We start from the raw sequence: 19,521 nt of genomic DNA on the forward strand, positions 1-19,521 counted from the left end.
CGATATAACTTTTACCAAACGTGGGTGAAACAGCGTGCAGCCGTGCACGTGCGCACGCACATGGAGTGGACGGATTCATTGATAACCAAAACAACCCTTGCTTAGCACCTCGCTTACAAAAGTGTGTGCGCAGGCTGCGCAGCGCAATACGAATGACCGACCTGTCACCTGGCTGCCGCTGGATACATAATTTTATTACTATTAGTCAGTGGCCTGCATAACGAGCAACGGAAAAAAGGCAAAGATCCCCCCACCACCTCCTTCCACCACGCCGAGGTGTATATGTACGATGTTTTGTCTGAACTGAAGCAGTCAAAGCCAAGGAGAATGTTACAATACTAATTCACCATCGAGTAGCCTCTGCACTGAATATCACACTCGCATGATAGAACAGCAGGATACAAACGGATTGTCTGTCTGTCCATGAGCAACATGAAATTAATTGATGATTATCTATCCATCCATCCATCTGCATAAACAACTAAGTCTATCAGCATAAAAACAAATTGATTAGGCTATAGATTATATAAAAACAACAAAAAATCCAGATGAATATCAATATTGTGATCATTTCTGAAAACATATTGTGATATAATATTTTGCCATATTGCCCGCCCCTGCCTCATATCACTTTATTAAAGAAAAATCACACCTGTGTGAAGTGAGGGGCACTCTTATCATCATACATCATCATGAATCATCTCATACTGGCCAATCAGAATGCCTGTTGCCTGTGATTGGTTAGCTGATTTGCTCGTTTACATATGACGTAAATTTTCCTTTCAATGTCAATGGCGTTTAATGTTTTGATGTTTAATTTATGTCATATTTAGCTGAATTTTGACCTAATTTCTCCGTTCATTGTCAATGGCAAATCTTGAGACGTGTGGGGACTAAAGCTGTATAGGAAAATAGCAATAGCAAAAACACATTATTTGCTAACTTTTCATCGTGCTCCTAAAATAATTTGTGTGCTACTAGATTTTTCAACTTAGTAGCACACGTGCTACTTGGAAAAATGCTAAGCGTCAAGCCCTGGCCTCTCCCTCTCTACCCTCCCAGGTTCTAAACATCTCTGTCAACCTGTACCTCTCCCTCTCTACCCTCCCAGGTTCTCTAACATCTCTGTCAACCTGTGCCTCTCCCTCTCTACCCTCCCAGGTTCTCTAACATCTCTGTCAACCTGTGCCTCTCCCTCTCTACCCTCCCAGGTTCTCCATCTGTTAAACATCTCTGTCAACCTGTGCCTCTCCCTCTCTACCCTCCCAGGTTTTAAACATCTCTGTCAACCTGTACCTCTCCCTCTCTGCCCTCCCAGGTCCTAAACATCTCTGTCAACCTGTGCCTCTCCCTCTCTACCCTCCCAGGTTTTAAACATCTCTGTCAACCTGTGCCTCTCCCTCTCTACCCTCCCAGGTTCTAAACATCTCTGTCAACCTGTGCCTCTCCCTCTCTGCCCTCCCAGGTTCTCTAACATCTCTGTCAACCTGTGCCTCTCCCTCTCTACCCTCCCAGGTTCTAAACATCTCTGTCAACCTGTACCTCTCCCTCTCTACCCTCCCAGGTTCTAAACATCTCTGTCAACCTGTACCTCTCCCTCTCTACCCTCCCAGGTTCTAAACATCTCTGTCAACCTGTACCTCTCCCTCTCTACCCTCCCAGGTTCTCTAACATCTCTGTCAACCTGTGCCTCTCCCTCTCTACCCTCCCAGGTTTTAAACATCTCTGTCAACCTGTGCCTCTCCCTCTCTACCCTCCCAGGTTTTAAACATCTCTGTCAACCTGTGCCTCTCCCTCTCTACCCTCCCAGGTTTTAAACATCTCTGTCAACCTGTGCCTCTCCCTCTCTACCCTCCCAGGTTCTAAACATCTCTGTCAACCTGTACCTCTCCCTCTCTACCCTCCCAGGTTCTAAACATCTCTGTCAACCTGTGCCTCTCCCTCTCTACCCTCCCAGGTTTTAAACATCTCTGTCAACCTGTGCCTCTCCCTCTCTACCCTCCCAGGTTTTAAACATCTCTGTCAACCTGTGCCTCTCCCTCTCTACCCTCCCAGGTTTTAAACATCTCTGTCAACCTGTGCCTCTCCCTCTCTACCCTCCCAGGTTCTAAACATCTCTGTCAACCTGTACCTCTCCCTCTCTACCCTCCCAGGTTCTCTAACATCTCTGTCAACCTGTGCCTCTCCCTCTCTACCCTCCCAGGTTCTCTATCTGTTAAACATCTCTGTCAACCTGTACCTCTCCCTCTCTACCCTCCCAGGTTCTCTAACATCTCTGTCAACCTGTGCCTCTCCCTCTCTGCCCTCCCAGGTTCTAAACATCTCTGTCAACCTGTACCTCTCCCTCTCTGCCCTCCCAGGTTCTAAACATCTCTGTCAACCTGTACCTCTCCCTCTCTACCCTCCCAGGTTCTAAACATCTCTGCCAACCTGTGCCTCTCCCTCTCTACCCTCCCAGGTTCTAAACATCTCTGTCAACCTGTACCTCTCCCTCTCTACCCTCCCAGGTTCTCCATCTGTTAAACATCTCTGTCAACCTGTACCTCTCCCTCTCTACCCTCCCATGATGTTCTCTATCTGTTAAACATCTCTGTCAACCTGTGCCTCTCCCTCTCTACCCTCCCAGGTTCTCTAACATCTCTGTCAACCTGTACCTCTCCCTCTCTGCCCTCCCAGGTTCTCCATCGACCCCCAGTCGGACCCTGAGGCTCTGTTCCGGATCACTCCGGACACCGGCCTCATCACCACGGCAACAGAGTTGGACCGCGAGCGAGAGCACTGGCACAACATCAGCGTGATCGCCACCCAGAGAGGTCAGGCTTCACTTGTCATCCGTATTACTTGATTTACAAGAAGTCTACACAATCAGAGAATGTAGAGATTGTAGACTAATTGTTATCAACGTTATTGCCTGTTGTCTCTCCTATGGTACCACATCAATACAGCATGGATTCGGGGACAAAATATTATCCAGCGACAACAAAATAATATTCTCTCTCTAGTCAGTACAGAGTGCATTGAGAGAACCATGCTGTAGCAACCTGGAAATACGTCAACACACAACCCACACAACACCACATCCACCGAGGTGAAGAGCCTGTTGTCACAAACCACGGCGTGTAACAAAAGCCATGTCACCCTGCAGTCGCCCCCCTCGCCCACGCGCAAAGAGTCGGAAAGCACTAGCATGACTGAGAGGTCATTTTGACTGTTTTTTAAAAGCTTTCAGAATGTTCCCCTTCCATGACCATCATCATCCATCACCATTCCAACATCTCAGACATCTTTGACATCTGAAAGATTTTCTAAATATGAATTTAAGCACATGCTACTTCTGTGCTTTTTTTCTTCAGTCATGCTAGTCTAGCTAAAGCAGAGGCTCTGTGTGGACAGAGGCTTCAACAGCCTCTTGACGGACAATAGAGACACAGCGCTTTGGGCAAGGTTCCCACGCAATAACCCATTGTAACAGTACACGCTTCCTCCCATATTCATCAAGTGTTTGAGTGGCTTCGTCAATTCAGCACATCAAGGTTAGTTTCCCCACAGTTTGCATACCAAAACCAACTGATCCACGGAGGATTTTATTATGATAAAATCCAATTCAAGTGAGTTTTGTGTTTATTTATTGTATATTTAGTTTTTACGGTGATTTTGCCGCTCCCCCCTCAGAATTTCTTTGCCCAAAACGAACGTGCCCGCGGCCGTAATATAAGGGCCCCGGGGGCCTCAAAGATTACTCTAAGCCCAGGGGGGTTGGGCTCTGCTCCTATAAATCCATCACCTCACAAGGAAGAACAAATATGCCAGGATCCTTTTTTTTATCCGATTTCAGCTCAGCCTTTCATACACGATCATACCACGCAAAACAGAGTACTATAGACGAATAGTCCACACTAATTATCCATAATGTATAAATGATGGATAAGGATAAGGGGTCAGGACAGCTAGGCCTTTTCGTGGAGGGGTCAGAATAAAATGTGGACTTAAACTGTTATATAGTAAATGGTGCATTTATATAGCGCCTTTATCCAAGGCGCTATACATAGATGCATATAGGTGCATTACACTAACACATTCACACACACATTCATACACCGATGGCGGAGGAAACCATGCAAGGAACCAACCTGCACATTGGGAGCAGTTGGGGGTTCAGATTCTTGCTCAAGGACACTTGGACACTAACTCTGGGGGAGCCCACAGCCGGATGCTTGACCTCCTGACACAGGCACCTGCAGCCGGATGCTTGGCCTCCTGACACAGGCACCTGCAGCCGGATGCTTGACCTCCTGACACAGGCACCTGCAGCCGGATGCTTGACCTCCTGACACAGGCACCTGCAGCCGGATGCTTGGCCTCCTGACACAGGCACCTGCAGCCGGATGCTTGACCTCCTGACACAGGCACCTGCAGCCGGATGCTTGACCTCCTGACACAGGCACCTGCAGCCGGATGCTTGACCTCCTGACACAGGCACCTGCAGCCGGATGCTTGACCTCCTGACACAGGCACCTGCAGCCGGATGCTTGACCTCCTGACACAGGCACCTGCAGCCGGATGCTTGACCTCCTGACACAGGCACCTGCAGCCGGATGCTTGACCTCCTGACACAGGCACCTGCAGCCGGATGCTTGACCTCCTGACACAGAGGCAGCAGACAGTCACTTTTGGCAAATCAAATCAAATCAAATCAAACTTTATTTATAGAGCACATTTAAAACAATCGAAATTGACCAAAGTGCTGTACAGGGTGAGACAAAAACATCAACAATTTATACCACAACAACAACAACAAAAACAAAAACATCAGTAATTAATGCCACAATAACGGAAGTGCAATAAAACAAAACAAACATTAGGTGCGATTAAAAGCCAAAGCATAAAAATGTGTTTTAACAGTTTGACGGCCGCTAATTGTTTACTCCAGTGTTCCGCCGCTGCATAATACGACATTCCCGCTATTTGTTTAATGCGTTTAATTCGCTGTATTTTAATAATTAAAAAGAAACTCCGTCTTTGCTGCGGAGCTGGTGGAAGGAGCTTCTTGTTATGATGTCGAAACCGGAAATTGACCCATGCGCTGGGCTGCTAGGGCTTCTGGGAAATTGAGTCCAATGCAAGTGAACGGATGACACGTCTTATGCACCCGTTTTGTGGCGTACCAAGATGGCGGGTGGTGCGATCGAAGCAAATAAATCGTATTATGGAGTCAAAGTGTTAAGAAGTGATTTAAAAGACTCAACAGAGTTTGCATTTTTTATATTGAAGGGCAGACTATTCCAGAGCCTAGGAGCAGCAGAGGCAAAGGCACGGTCGCCCCTACTCCTGAGGTTCGTTTTGTGAGCTTCCAGGAGCAGCTTGTCTGTTGACCTCAGTGCCCTTTGTGGGGTGTAAGGGACGAGAAGTTCCGTTAAATAAGAGGGGGCCAGGCCGTGCAGGGATTTATAGGTAAATAAAATAATCTTAAAATCTATTCTAAAAGTGACAGGGAGCCAGTGAAGGTCAGCTAAAACTGGCGTTATGTGCCGGTGAGGAGGCGAGCACCATCATTTTGCACCAACTGCAGGCGCTTGAGTGATGTCTGGTCAATGCCGGAGAAGAGGGAGTTACAATAGTCCAGTCTTGAGGATATAAAGGCGTGTATTGCCATCTCCAGCTGTTTGGGTGGAAGATAGGGTTTGACCTTTGCCAGCAATCGTAACTGAAAGGAGCTGCTTTTTACTACGGAACTGATTTGTTTGTTGAGTGTGAAGGAACTGTTGAAAGTGAAGCCAAGGTTTTTGACGGAGGAGCACATGTTTGAGCTGAGGGTGAATGGGATGGTGTTATTTTTGTATGGTGTAGTGTCAAGGCCAACGAATATCACTTCTGTTTTATTTTAATTCAGGTTTAAAAAGTTTATGTCCAGACACACATTCAGATCCATCTCACTCCACACATCACACACACACACACACACATCCAGATCCATCTCACTGCACACATCACACACACACACACACACACACACACACACACACACATCCAGATCCATCTCACTGCACACATCACACACACACACACACACACACACACACACACACACATCCAGATCCATCTCACTGCACACATCACACACACACACACACACACACACACACACACACACATCCAGATCCATCTCACTGCACACATCACACACACACACACACACACACACACACACACACACACACACACACACACACACACACACACACACACACACACACACACACACATCCAGATCCATCTCACTCCACACACACACACACACACACACACACACACACACACACACATCCAGATCCATCTAACTCTGCACATCACACACACACACACACACACACACACACACACACACACACACACACACACACACACACACACACACACACACAGATCCATCTCACTCCACACATCACACACACACACACACACACACACACACACACACACACACACACACACACACACACACACACACACACACACACACACACACACACACACACACACACACACATCCAGATCCATCTCACTGCACACATCACACACACACACACACACACACACACACACACACACACACACACACACACACACACACACACACACACACACACACACACACACACACACACACACATCCAGATCCATCTCACTCCACACATCACACACACACACACACACACACACACACACACACACACACACACACACACACACACACACACACACACACATCCAGATCCATCTCACTGCACACATCACACACACACACACACACACACACACACACACATCCAGATCCATCTCACTGCACACATCACACACACACACACACACACACACACACACACACACACACACACACACACACACACACATCCAGATCCATCTCACTCCACACATCACACACACACACACACACACACACACACACACACACACACACACACACACACACACACACACACACACACACACACACACACACACACACACATCCAGATCCATCTCACTCCACACATCACACACACACACACACACACACACACACACACACACACACACACACACACACACACACACACACACACACACACACACACACACACACACATCCAGATCCATCTCACTCCACACATCACACACACACACACACACACACACACACACACACACACACACACACACACACACACACACACACACACACACACACACACACACACACACACACACACATCCATCTCACTCCACACATCACACACACAACCAGATCCATCTCACTGCACTCATCACACACACTGTCCTGCTAAAAGTTATTTTCCATAGTTAGGGTTTCTTTTCTCTTTTCAGAATACATTTTGCCGGTGAAATAGTAGTGAGACAGAAGTTGTGTGGTTTGGTGTGCAGTGCACCAGCCAGTGTGGGGGCGACCAATGGAAAAACACAACAACAACAAACTTTTTTCTTCTTTTTTTCTTTTTTTTTTGCCAGCACTGGCCTCCCTCTCGTACAGTATACTGTATATCGGGCTATGACAAAGTTAATCTTTACTTATCCCAATGAGACCTGAGACCACAGTCTACAAAATGTCTTGACAGTTTTCCGGAAAACGTATCAGTGTTACTCAAACTTTTTCATGTCAAGGACCCCCAGAATTATATGTATTTGGCCACGGACCCCCATCTGAAAATATGTTGTTCCAGGGACCTTCCAGAAGCAAAGATTTGTGTTAAAAACGTTCGCTGTGAAAGAATATATATATCCAAAGATTTGCAACACATTTTACTCTGTGCAGCGCGATGAGTTTGTAGATCAGCTTTTTAAAATAATGGTTAAAGTGGTTAAAAGCTATGGTGACACAGATGCGTTATAACAGGTCTTAATGGATTATGACTGACTCAGGGATTCTTGGTGGGAGTGGGAGTGACAGCAGCACATTGAGTGTCAGCCTTGAATAATGAGATCTAGTAGTAAACGTCGGTTGGAGGCTGTGTTGACGTAATGGCCACAGTAGGAAGAGCTGCCATGGTGGCCACAGGCAGCCCCCGCTCACCCACTGCCATGGTGGCCACAGGCAGCCCCCGCTCACCCACTGCCATGGTGGCCACAGGCAGCCCCCACTCACCCACTGCCATGTGGCCACAGGCAGCCCCCGCTCACCCACTGCCATGGTGGCCACAGGCAGCCCCCGCTCACCCACTGCCATGGTGGCCACAGGCAGCCCCCGCTCACCCACTGCCATGGTGGCCACAGGCAGCCCCCACTCACCCACTGCCATGGTGGCCACAGGCAGCCCCCACTCACCCACTGCCATGGTGGCCACAGGCAGCCCCCGCTCACCCACTGCCATGGTGGCCACAGGCAGCCCCCGCTCACCCACTGCCATGGTGGCCACAGGCAGCCCCCGCTCACCCACTGCCATGGTGGCCACAGGCAGCCCCCGCTCACCCACTGCCATGTGGCCACAGGCAGCCCCCGCTCACCCACTGCCATGGTGGCCACAGGCAGCCCCCGCTCACCCACTGCCATGGTGGCCACAGGCAGCCCCCGCTCACCCACTGCCATGGTGGCCACAGGCAGCCCCCACTCACCCACTGCCATGGTGGCCACAGGCAGCCCCCGCTCACCCACTGCCATGGTGGCCACAGGCAGCCCCCGCTCACCCACTGCCATGTGGCCACAGGCAGCCCCCGCTCACCCACTGCCATGTGGCCACAGGCAGCCCCCGCTCACCCACTGCCATGGTGGCCACAGGCAGCCCCCGCTCACCCACTGCCATGGTGGCCACAGGCAGCCCCCGCTCACCCACCCACCGTTATTGCGGGGAGACTCATTTTCTCCGGGAAGCAGCAATGGCCACGGTCCACACAGACATGCTGTTACTGCTCAGAATGTGGGCGCATGCACCCCACATCCAGATGGAGAGGATGTGTGTGCGTGCGTGTGTGCGTGTGCGTGCGTGCTGTTATGAGTGGCCTTCTGCCAACCCATTTAAAGTGTGTCCTCGTGCGCCCGCTTGGCATGCAGATAAACCTGTGTCTGTTATCTTTCTCCTCCTCTCTCGTCTCTCTTTCTCTGTGTTCTCTCCAGCCTTGCTGTCACTTTTCGACATTTTCTGACTCTGTATACGTGTTCCTATCGTTCAAATTCTCTTTCACCCTCACTTGCTCTCTTTATGCTCACGCGCACACACACACACACACACGCACCAGAGGAGAGACATCCTTTTCTCCAGCTGTGAAATGATGTTTTTTGTGCGGATCCAGTAAGAAAGGATTAGCTTGATGTGGAAGACTATGACTCATGTGTAACCCATTTTGGGCGGGAACCCCTTTTGGTGTTAGCATTATGTTATGCTTTAGCTATTGAAAAATAGCAGATCTACAAGCTCATAGCGCGCCACCGAGTGGCGCGCTACGAGCTTGTAGGTCTGCTATTTTTTTTAAATCGAAGAACGACTAACATATAGAAACATAGCTTTTTCAGAAAACTGTCAGGATGTAGAAGACATTTTTAGAATCTGATCAAAATGGGTTAAATGTGAGCCCAGCTCTGCTCTGGCAGGAAGCAACAGAACCAAAAGAAAAGAAATGTACATTTGCGTGTATTCTATTCAGCCCATGATGTACCACTAGTCTGTGATACCAGGCGGCTGTTGGCTCAGGAGCAGGTCGTCCAGTGATCTGTGGGTCGGCGGTTCGAATCCCGGCTCCTCCTGTCTACATGTTGAAGTGTCCTTGGGCGAGACACTGAACCCCACCTTGCCTCCAGTGGTTGCCACCATTATTGGTCTGTGAATGTGGGAAGTGAGGACGCTGGCGTTGATTGTTCCCCGCTTCACCTCCCAATGTATGAATGAGTGGCCCATTGTAAAGCTTTGAGTAGGCATGTAGTGCATAGAAAAGCACTATAAAAATACAATCCATTATTATTATTCTACCAGTGCTGATGAAATTAAGTGCTGTTACACAACGCAAGATTGACCTCATTTACGAGGACAATTGAACGGCTATGTATGTGTGTGAATGAGTGCATGCGTGCGTGCGTGCGTGCGTGCGTGCGTGCGTGCGTGCGTGGGTAGAGCAGAGTGACTCACTGCCTCACTTAAAAGATATTAGACTTAAACGTCTAATATCTCCCCGGGTCCATACTAGGGATATCCCTTTGGTCTAGTGGTTAACATATTGGACTTTCACGCGGGAGACCTTGGTTCGAATCCTGGGCGTGTGTGTGTGTGTGTGTGTGTGTGTGTGTGTGTGTGTGTGTGTGTGTGTGTGTGTGTGTGTGTGTGTGTGTGTGTGTGTGTGTGTGTGTGTGTGTGTGTGTGTGTGTGTGTGTGTGTGTGTGTGTGTAGAGCGATTCAAGATTAAAGATATTCATGAGATGAGACTGATAACTGTTTATGTTTCTGATTGCCTCTCCTAGATAATCCCAGAGGGTTTTAGTTGTCAGTCACTCATACAGTGCAGGTACAAGTTCTCCTGCAAAACTGTGACAACAACAACCATGTAATATAAAAAGATAATAATAACACATAATAATAAAAACAATGCAGTTTGATTTGTTTGGGTTATAACGATTTGATAATTAAATTAACTGTTACTCTTTTTTAAATCACGGGATAGTGACTGATCTCCTTCGACACAATTGAGTTATGCTGAATGACAGGAATAGCTTAATAGACATTGACAGCAAACACACTCAGTAAGAACACAGCGAAGTTGTGATGAAGTTATGATAGCTTTTATCTACTCAAATGAGTAATAATAATACAGCCAGGTATAAACAACAACAAACCCAGATGAATGAAAACAAGTTGAAACCCTTTGAACCGAATGTCCTCGATTCGCGCACGCACGCACGTACGTCCGCTAAATTGTTTAATAGATAGGTCTGTAAGAAAAGAATAATTAAAGTCTGCGTCTCGCGCACGCGCCCGCACGCTCCTATTGTTCCTTATCGTTCCGTGAATCCAAACGGCTCCAAACCGCGTCCCAGAACAAACGAAAAGTGAAATGTCAATCCAAAAACGTTACTCCAAAAGTTATCCAAAAAGTAAAGGGCTCCCCAGCAGTGACGTAATCCAAAACAATGAATCCAACGGCAAAAACAACAGTAGATCCTCGCGGGGTATAAAATAAACTAGAAAGAAGCAATTCTGGGAAATTGCAAAGTGTGGTTGCCTCACTCGCTGATATAGGCCCCTCCCAGTAATCTTGCTAGCCAATGACAACGTCAAGTCACCCTTGTGATCATGTGTAAGTAATTCAGAGTGTTTTTTCCCCCCTGAAATCATGTTTTTGCAATAAACGGGTAATTGTTTTTGCAATTGTAGCGCCCCCTATGGATGAAAATGTAATTGCTTTTGGCTCTGCGTTGATTAAGCCACCCTCGACATGTGATTTGGATTTGGGATGGATCGGACATTCCGTTCGTGATTTGTGCCGTCTTTTGTAAAATAGGCCCCTCCCACTAACTTTGGAAGCTGATTACGGACGAACGATATGGACTATCAAAATTCTGACTCTGCTGTTTTAATCGGATAGGTCCGGAGATCATGTGTGCCGATTCTTGTGAGATTTGGCCAAAATCTGTAGCTGGAGGATCCAAAAGTGTGTTTAGAAGAAAATTCAAAATGGCGGAAAATCTATCTAGACGCAAATGGGCGTGGCCTATATGGGGAGATGCGTCATGACCCAAGGAATCCAGGAAAAAATAATTTTGATTTTACGACCTACGGTTCAAGAGTTATACGCCAAAAGGTAAAGTGGGCTGTTATAGCGCCACCATGAGGCCGATCAATATACTTATAAGGTTATTAATTTTAGTAATTATTCTGAACCTTCCCCCCAAGTGTTGTAACTGTAGCCACAACGGTCTCAGAGGAAAAAATACTTGAATGTCAGTTTTTGCATTTTCCCATTCATGTCAATGGGGAAATTTAATCCACTAATTAATTAATATCAATTAAACTATACAACGGATGTCTTAGCAAGGAGATAGCACACTATTCCCGATGAAGCCGGTCGTGTTGACATATGGCTCAAGTGTGTGCGGCAAAAACTGTGGGAGGAGTAGCACGGCATAATAAAGTTTATACAGAAAGAGAACAACAACTAGAAAGAAGCAATTCTGGGAAATTGCAAAGTATGGTTGCCTCCATCGCACCCGTCGCACCGACGTCGTTGGGGACCCAAGGAGTCTGCCAGGAGGTGTTGTGTTAGAGGCCAAGGCCAAACAACATGCCATTCAAATTTGGCGCTGATCGGATCCTGATTTGGTGACATATAGTGTTTTAGTTTTTTCGAAAAAAATTGGCCCCTCCCACTAATAGTGGTCAATTAAATGGTCACATCACCTTTGAGATCATGTGTAAGTATTTTGGTGGGGATTGAGCCCCCCAACAAATTGTTTTTTCAACAAACGGTGACATTTTTGGCATTTGCGGCGCCCCCTATGGGTGAAAATGGAATTGCTTTTGGCGCTACATTGATTGAACCACTTTCGATATGTGATTAAAATTCCGTGTGGATTGAACGTTCCGTTCATTATTTGTGGCATTTTTTGTAAAATAGGCCCCTCCTACTAACTTCGGAAGCCGATTATGGCCGAACGGTATGGACTATCAAAATTCTGCCAGTGTTTAAGTAATCGGATAGCACCAGAGATGTTGTGTACCAATTTGTGTGAGATTTGGACAAAATCTGTTGGAGGTGGAGCAAAAAGTGTGTTTTGAAGAAAATGCAAATTTGGTGCGATTTCGTTCTAGACGGAAATGGGCGTGGCCTATGCGGGGAGATCCGTCATGATCCAAGGAATCCATGGAAAAGGAAATTTTGATTTTACGACTTACGGTTCAAGAGTTATAGGGAAAAACGTGAAGTGGGCTGTTATAGCGCCACCATGAGGCTGAGCGATGTAATTCCTTTTCAATTTATTTTCATAATTATTATGAACCTCCAGCCTAAGTCTTGTAAATATGGTGCTTATGGTCTCCAAGGGAAAAAATACTTAAATTGGAGCCGTAATTAGTCTTCGATCTTCCCATTATAAGTCAATGGAGAACTAATTAATTAATATCAATTAAACTATACAACGGATCTCTTAGCAATGAGCAAGCACACGATTCCCGACGAAGCCGGTCGATTTGACATATGGCTCGAGTGCGTGTGGAAAAAACTGTGGGAGGAGTAGCGATACAAAGTATTCCAAAGTAGGGGAACAATAGTATGGTCGCCATAGGCAACCATACTAATAAAGAAAGAAATAAAAGGTAAGGGGAACAATAGTATGGTTGCCCATAGGCAACCACACTAAATATAAACGGTCTCACCAAGTATTTTCTATTGTGTGGTACAGCGCGCTGCAGAGTGGCCTTAGCTATTTTCCACCTATAGCGTCCGAGTAGAGTATATTATTAAATAAATAATTGATCAAACTGATCCAGGTCTCCCGTGGACTTCCTGGATGGTTTGCCTCTCTCGTTCCTTTCTCCCGCGGGCCGGCCACCCACACCTACTTTACGTGCGTCAGACAGTCTCGGACCCGTCGATCAAAACAATCCCATCAAATCATAACATAGGCTTTCAAAACACCCCTTAAACAATAACAAAATAAAACCTATTAGGGCCTTACCCTTAAAGGATGGCGTTAATTAAGGACCATTATACTATATCTGTGACATACACTTTTAAATGCCATAAATAAAATAAATCCTTTTTTAACATATGTGGCAGCGCTACAGGGTTTTCGTTGTTTTTTTTTATAGAGTGTGTGCAGATTAAACCAGTGTGTAATGTATAGATTACTTAATTTTCTTTGGGTATTCTACTGTTAGACTCCTGGTACAGTAGGTTTGTGTTTTTCTTATGATCCTAGATGACTGTTTCTATGCATTTGATGAATTACCATGTGTTGTCCTTGCTTACTGTAAATTGCTCTGGAGCGTCTGCTCTAAATTGTAAATTGTGGGAGTAAGTGATGATGAAAAAGATGTATTATCTTTTTAGTAATTTTTCTATTGATAAATTTTTTCGAGTAATCGAACAAGCAAGACGAGTGTTAGTTTATTTAATGTCTTTAAATTAGTTTATTAACAAATCGACACAAAAAAACCTTCTAATGGATTTTTATAAATGGATGAAAAGTCTGATCGATGCACTGCGATGCATTCTGAGCTTGTAGCTATTTCTGAAAATATAATTATTACTCTATTGATTATTTTATAATAGATGATCAATTCAATTATATTGCATACTGTAGCGCCTCTCAGTGCACTGCTAATATGTATTCATGATGTGTGTGTGTGTGTGTGTGTGTGTGTGTGTGTGTGTGTGTGTGTGTGTGTGTGTGTGTGTGTGTGTGTGTGTGTGTGTGTGTGTGTGTGTGTGTGTGTGTGTGTGGTATATTTGCATGCGTGTGTGCAACATTGTGTGTGGCTATATGAATGAATGAATGAATGAATGATTTTATTTTCGTGTCTTGCAATTTTCAAGACATTATATTTCAAGTACCGGTAGTCTAGTGACTAGACTAGAGAGAGAGAGAGAGAGAGAGAGGGAGAGCGAGAGAGAGAGAGAGAGAGAGAGAGAGAGAGAGAGAGAGAGAGAGAGAGAGAGAGAGAGAGAGAAGAACTTGTAAAATCCATCTTCAAATGCTTGCTGATAACATGGATGTTTATTTTTCTGATTGCCTCTCCTAGATAATCCCAGCCAGGTGTCCAGGGTGCTCGTTGCCATAGAGACGCTGGACCTAAACGACAATGCTCCTGAGCTGGACCGACAATACACCACAGCCCTGTGTGACTCCTCGACCACCGGCCAGGTCAGTAACACAATACACCACAGCCCTGTGTGACTCCTGGACCACAGGCCAGGTCAGTAACACAATACACCACAGCCCTGTGTGACTCCTGGACCACAGGCCAGGTCAGTAACACAATACACCACAGCCCTGTGTGACTCCTGGACCACCGGCCAGGTCAGTAACACAATACACCACAGCCCTGTGTGACACCTTGACCACAGGCCAGGTCAGTAACACAATACTGACCACCGAGTGGCGCGCTACGAGTCGTGAAAATGTGACATCTTTGAATATATATTTCAGAGCGAACATTTTTAACTAAAATATTGGCTTCTAAGGGGTCCCTGGAACTACATACAGTATTTTGAGATGGGGGTCCGTGGCCCAATAGAGATAATTCTGGGGGTCCTTGACATGAAAAAGGTTGAGCACCACTGACATAGAAACATGGGTTTTTCAGATTTTTTTTAGGATTTAGAAGCCTTTTTTTATCGACCTCAGTCCAAAATGGGTTAATTGAATACAATTATAAAGTAATTAGTGGTTATTAATATAACTACAAAAATACTAATATGGCTGGCCATCTGTCCGCTCTACCAGCAACTCTACCCTTGAGCCACATGCCGCCCTGTGTGTAAATGGAACCAAACGGACCCTCACAAAATGTGTACACTGTGGGTTGCCTGTTAGGCAGGGAGTGGAACACGACAGCTTGTTCCTCCAAAATGCGTTAACATCCTCTTGGTGAAACTCATCACTGTTCAGCTCAAATGAAGCAGCTGTTGAACTGCTAAACTCAGGGTTGAACAGAGTTGTACAGAGTTGAACATGGCCATCATCTCGGTGCCCATCCTGTTAGCTCTGGGTTGTTGTTTTCTCTCTGTGTGTTTTTTGTGTTCTCTGGTGTGAGCACGCTGGTTTCATTGTCAACATTTGGTGACGAGGACCATCTGTTGTTTTCACTGGTGTCGTTGCTTTGAACGCCAACCACGCTCAATTGTTGCTACCTCCCTCTCTCTCTCTCTCTCTCTCTCTCTCTCTCTCTCTCTCTCTCTCGGTGTAGAGATTTTTTAAAGTTGCGTAACACACAGCATTTCCTGCCAATATTGATATGGTAATACTACACTATATGATTACCGGCATACATTATTTTTTTTAATGGTTTGTCTGAAAGTTATCTTTTTAACTTTCAGACAAACCATCTTCCACTCAGCTCTCATCTACAGAGAAACATTGGATTACAGCTACAGGAGATATGTGTTTTCATTGGATAACAGCTACAGGAGATATGTGTTTTCATTGGATAACAGCTATAGGAGAGATGTGTTTTCATTGGATAACAGCTATAGGAGAGATGTGTTTTCATTGGATAACAGCTAGGAGATATGTGTTTTCATTGGATAACAGCTAGGAGATATGTGTTTTCATTGGATAACAGCTAGGAGAGATGTGTTTTCATTGGATAACAGCTAGGAGAGATGTGTTTTCATTGGATAACAGCTAGGAGAGATGTGTTTTCATTGGATAACAGCTAGGAGAGATGTGTTTTCATTGGATAACAGCTATAGGAGAGATGTGTTTTCATTGGATAACAGCTAGGAGATATGTGTTTTCATTGGATAACAGCTAGGAGAGATGTGTTTTCATTGGATAACAGCTAGGAGAGATGCGTTTTCATTGGATAACAGCTAGGAGAGATGTGTTTTCCTTTTGATTGGACATGGCTGTTTTTGTCGGCAGTTTAGTTCCTGTAAAAGCATGCGGCCAACCGCACGCACGCACACACACCGGAGGGCGACTGTACTGTACTGTAAGAAGTAATGGCTGAATTTAAACCCTACAGTACAGTATCTAAACGTACTAATAAACTGCTTGTCTGCAACCAATTACTAATACCAAGTAAAACAATGGCTGAGGAATTGTTTAAAATATAAACGGTCTCACCAAGTATTTTCTATTGTGTGGTACAGCGCGCTGCAGAGTGGCCTTAGCTATTTTCCACCTATAGCGTCCGAGTAGAGTATATTATTAAATCAATAATTGATCAAACTGATCCAGGTCTCCCGTGGACTTCCTGGATGGTTTGCCTCTCTCGTTCCTTTCTCCCGCGGGCCGGCCACCAACGCCTACTTTACGTGCGTCAGACAGTCTCGGACCCGTCAATCAAAACAATCCCATCAAATCATAACATAGGCTTTCAAAACACCCCTTAAACAATAACAAAATAAAACCTATTAGGGCCTTACCCTTAAAGGATGGCGTTAATTAAGGACAATTATACTATATCTGTGACATACACTTTTAAATGCCATAAATAAAATAAATCCTTTATTATACGCACACACACCGGAGGGCGACTGTACTGTACTGTAAGAAGTAATGGCTGAATTTAAACCCTACAGTACAGTATCTAAACGTACTAATAAACTGCTTGTCTGCAACCAATTACTAATACCAAGTAAAACAATGGCTGAGGAATGGTCTTCACGGCCCCATAACAACCTGCTGCGTGTGTTTCCAGGCAGGCAGGGCCCATATGTATGTATGCAGCCTCTTTGCAAGTGTTCAAACTTTTATTGTGAGCTTTGGGTCCTAAGGCTTTCTTCATCTCAGAATAACACAAGGCTTAAGTGGTCCAACCGAACGGCGGTGGGGCTGATTAGCCCATTGACACCTGCTGCGACCAGATTCAGATTCAGAAACGTCATTCCTTACCAGTGGAGTCATTCCTTACCAGTGGAGTCATTCCTTACCAGTGGAGTCATTCCTTACCAGTGGAGTCATTCCTTACCAGTGGAGTCATTCCTTACCAGTGGAGTCATTCCTTACCAGTGGAGTCATTCCTTACCAGTGGAGTCATTCCTTACCAGTGGAGTCATTCCTTACCAGTGGAGTCATTCCTTACCAGTGTTGCAGACTTTTCTGAAAAACCTATGTTTCTATACGAGTGGTTCTCCAACTATTTCATGTCAAGGACCCCAAAAATGATGACCCCCGTCTGACAATATGTCCCCCCCCCCCAGAAGCAAAGAGATGAGTTAATTAAAAGCCTTTGCTGTTATAGAACATATATTCAAAGATGTGCACATGTTTTCACGATTTTTCAAAAGATCTACAAGCTGCTATTTTTCAACAGCTAAAGTTTAACACATAATGGTTAAAGTCAAGTGGTTAAAAGCTATGAGGTGACATAGATGCGTTTCCAGGTCTTAATGGATTAGATATTGAAGCAGAGGATTTGTGTGTGTGGTGCTGGTGGTGAATAGAGGCTCTCCATGTTGTGAGTTATTTCTCTGGCTATGCAGCAGCACTTCATGAGATGTCCTTGGTGAGCTTTTTCCTCCTGCCTACAAATTGGTTTTTACGGGTCTGAGAGAGAGAGAGAGAGAGAGAGAGAGAGAGGGAGAACCACACGCATCGCCGGGAATCGATAAAGAGTTGTTTATTGAAAGAATGAGGATGCGGTGCTGCTGCTGCTGTGGGTGTGAGGAGCGCTGAATACATGGAGATTCTAGCTAGGAGGGATCGACTGACCATGGATGGACACCTTCAGTGCCGTCGCTACCTAGTACCTATACGCGCAATACGCACTACGAGTAGGGCAACGCGCCGAGGGGGGCGCTAATATACACGAGTAGGGCAACCAAATGGTCAGCTACGTCCCCGGACACCTTCCCCCTGGGAAGAGAGAGAGAGACGCACGCACGCACTCACGCACACGCACACGCGGTGAAGGGGAAGGAGGTGCATGGATGGTGATGGTTTTGGTTTAAAGCTTTAAACTACTTTAAAACTACTGTTGAGCTATTCGAACCCAGTTGGTCCCACGCATACTAGCCTGGATCCAGCCCAAAGACCCCGTCCACTCTCTGAGTGGACTGTGTCTCTTGGTCTGGTGTTGCACTGTGAAACTATAATTTCTTTGGTACAAACATTTATTATCCAATGATAATTGGTGGTGGGGGTGGGTCTAACGAACAACCAATCAGCGCCGAGGCCCGTTTTCAGCGTCATCACACAGTGCACCACACAGAGGAAGGAAGGAAAAACATCAACAATGGCTACTGGTTGAGGGAAATTCTAATCCCCTCCCCCTTGAAATCGCTCAGACAGGAGACAATGTCAGACTGAAGCTTCAAGAAAGCTACAGTCTGATAATCAGGCTACTGTAGGTCTACTGTTGAGCTATTCAAACCCAGGTCCCACACATGAGCACTAGTTGTACTGCTGCTGTTGAGCTGTAACGGAAAGCCAGTTTGTCTAGAGGGACATGTTGGGTTTTGACCTTTATGCAATTCCACTTTACAACCACTAATGGTCCTTCATACTCAACCATAGAGTATACTTTTCTCAATATAAGCGCAGGTACATATACCAAACTACAACTAAAACTACCACAGTTGTGCTAGTTATATTGTATTTAACATAACACTTACCAATACAGGTGAGTTTAAACCAAGTTTTATTCACTAACAAAGTTCTGGATTTCTGGGTTTAAGAACTGCAGAACCTTGTTTGGTTGGTGTAGACAGTAATCAACTTAATGTATTATTAGGCTGCTTTGTTTATCCTACAGAACTGTTGTTTTGTGCATGTTTAAAAATAGGATATCCTTGCTGGTGTAACATCCCGTAAAGGTCCAACAATAATACCCAGCTGTGCAAGAAGGTACTTTGTTTT

At 45.6% G+C, this 19,521-nt stretch overlaps 1 protein-coding gene across 1 annotated transcript in view; it reads left to right on the top strand.

Moving 5' to 3' along the window:
- The window catches only part of cdh24b (cadherin 24, type 2b), a gene marked incomplete at both ends in the record, with an annotated part of 97,214 nt that overhangs the window by 44,176 nt on the left and 33,517 nt on the right, over nt 1-19,521 (top strand). Inside the window, 2 exons of the mRNA XM_079530389.1 lie at nt 2,677-2,813; nt 14,738-14,859. Of these exons, the coding sequence (XP_079386515.1) occupies nt 2,677-2,813; nt 14,738-14,859 (259 nt within the window). The remainder of the gene's footprint in view (nt 1-2,676; nt 2,814-14,737; nt 14,860-19,521) is intronic.

The sequence above is a fragment of the Electrona antarctica genome (assembly GCF_951216825.1).
Source record: "Electrona antarctica genome assembly, chromosome: 1".
Taxonomy (NCBI): domain Eukaryota; kingdom Metazoa; phylum Chordata; class Actinopteri; order Myctophiformes; family Myctophidae; genus Electrona; species Electrona antarctica.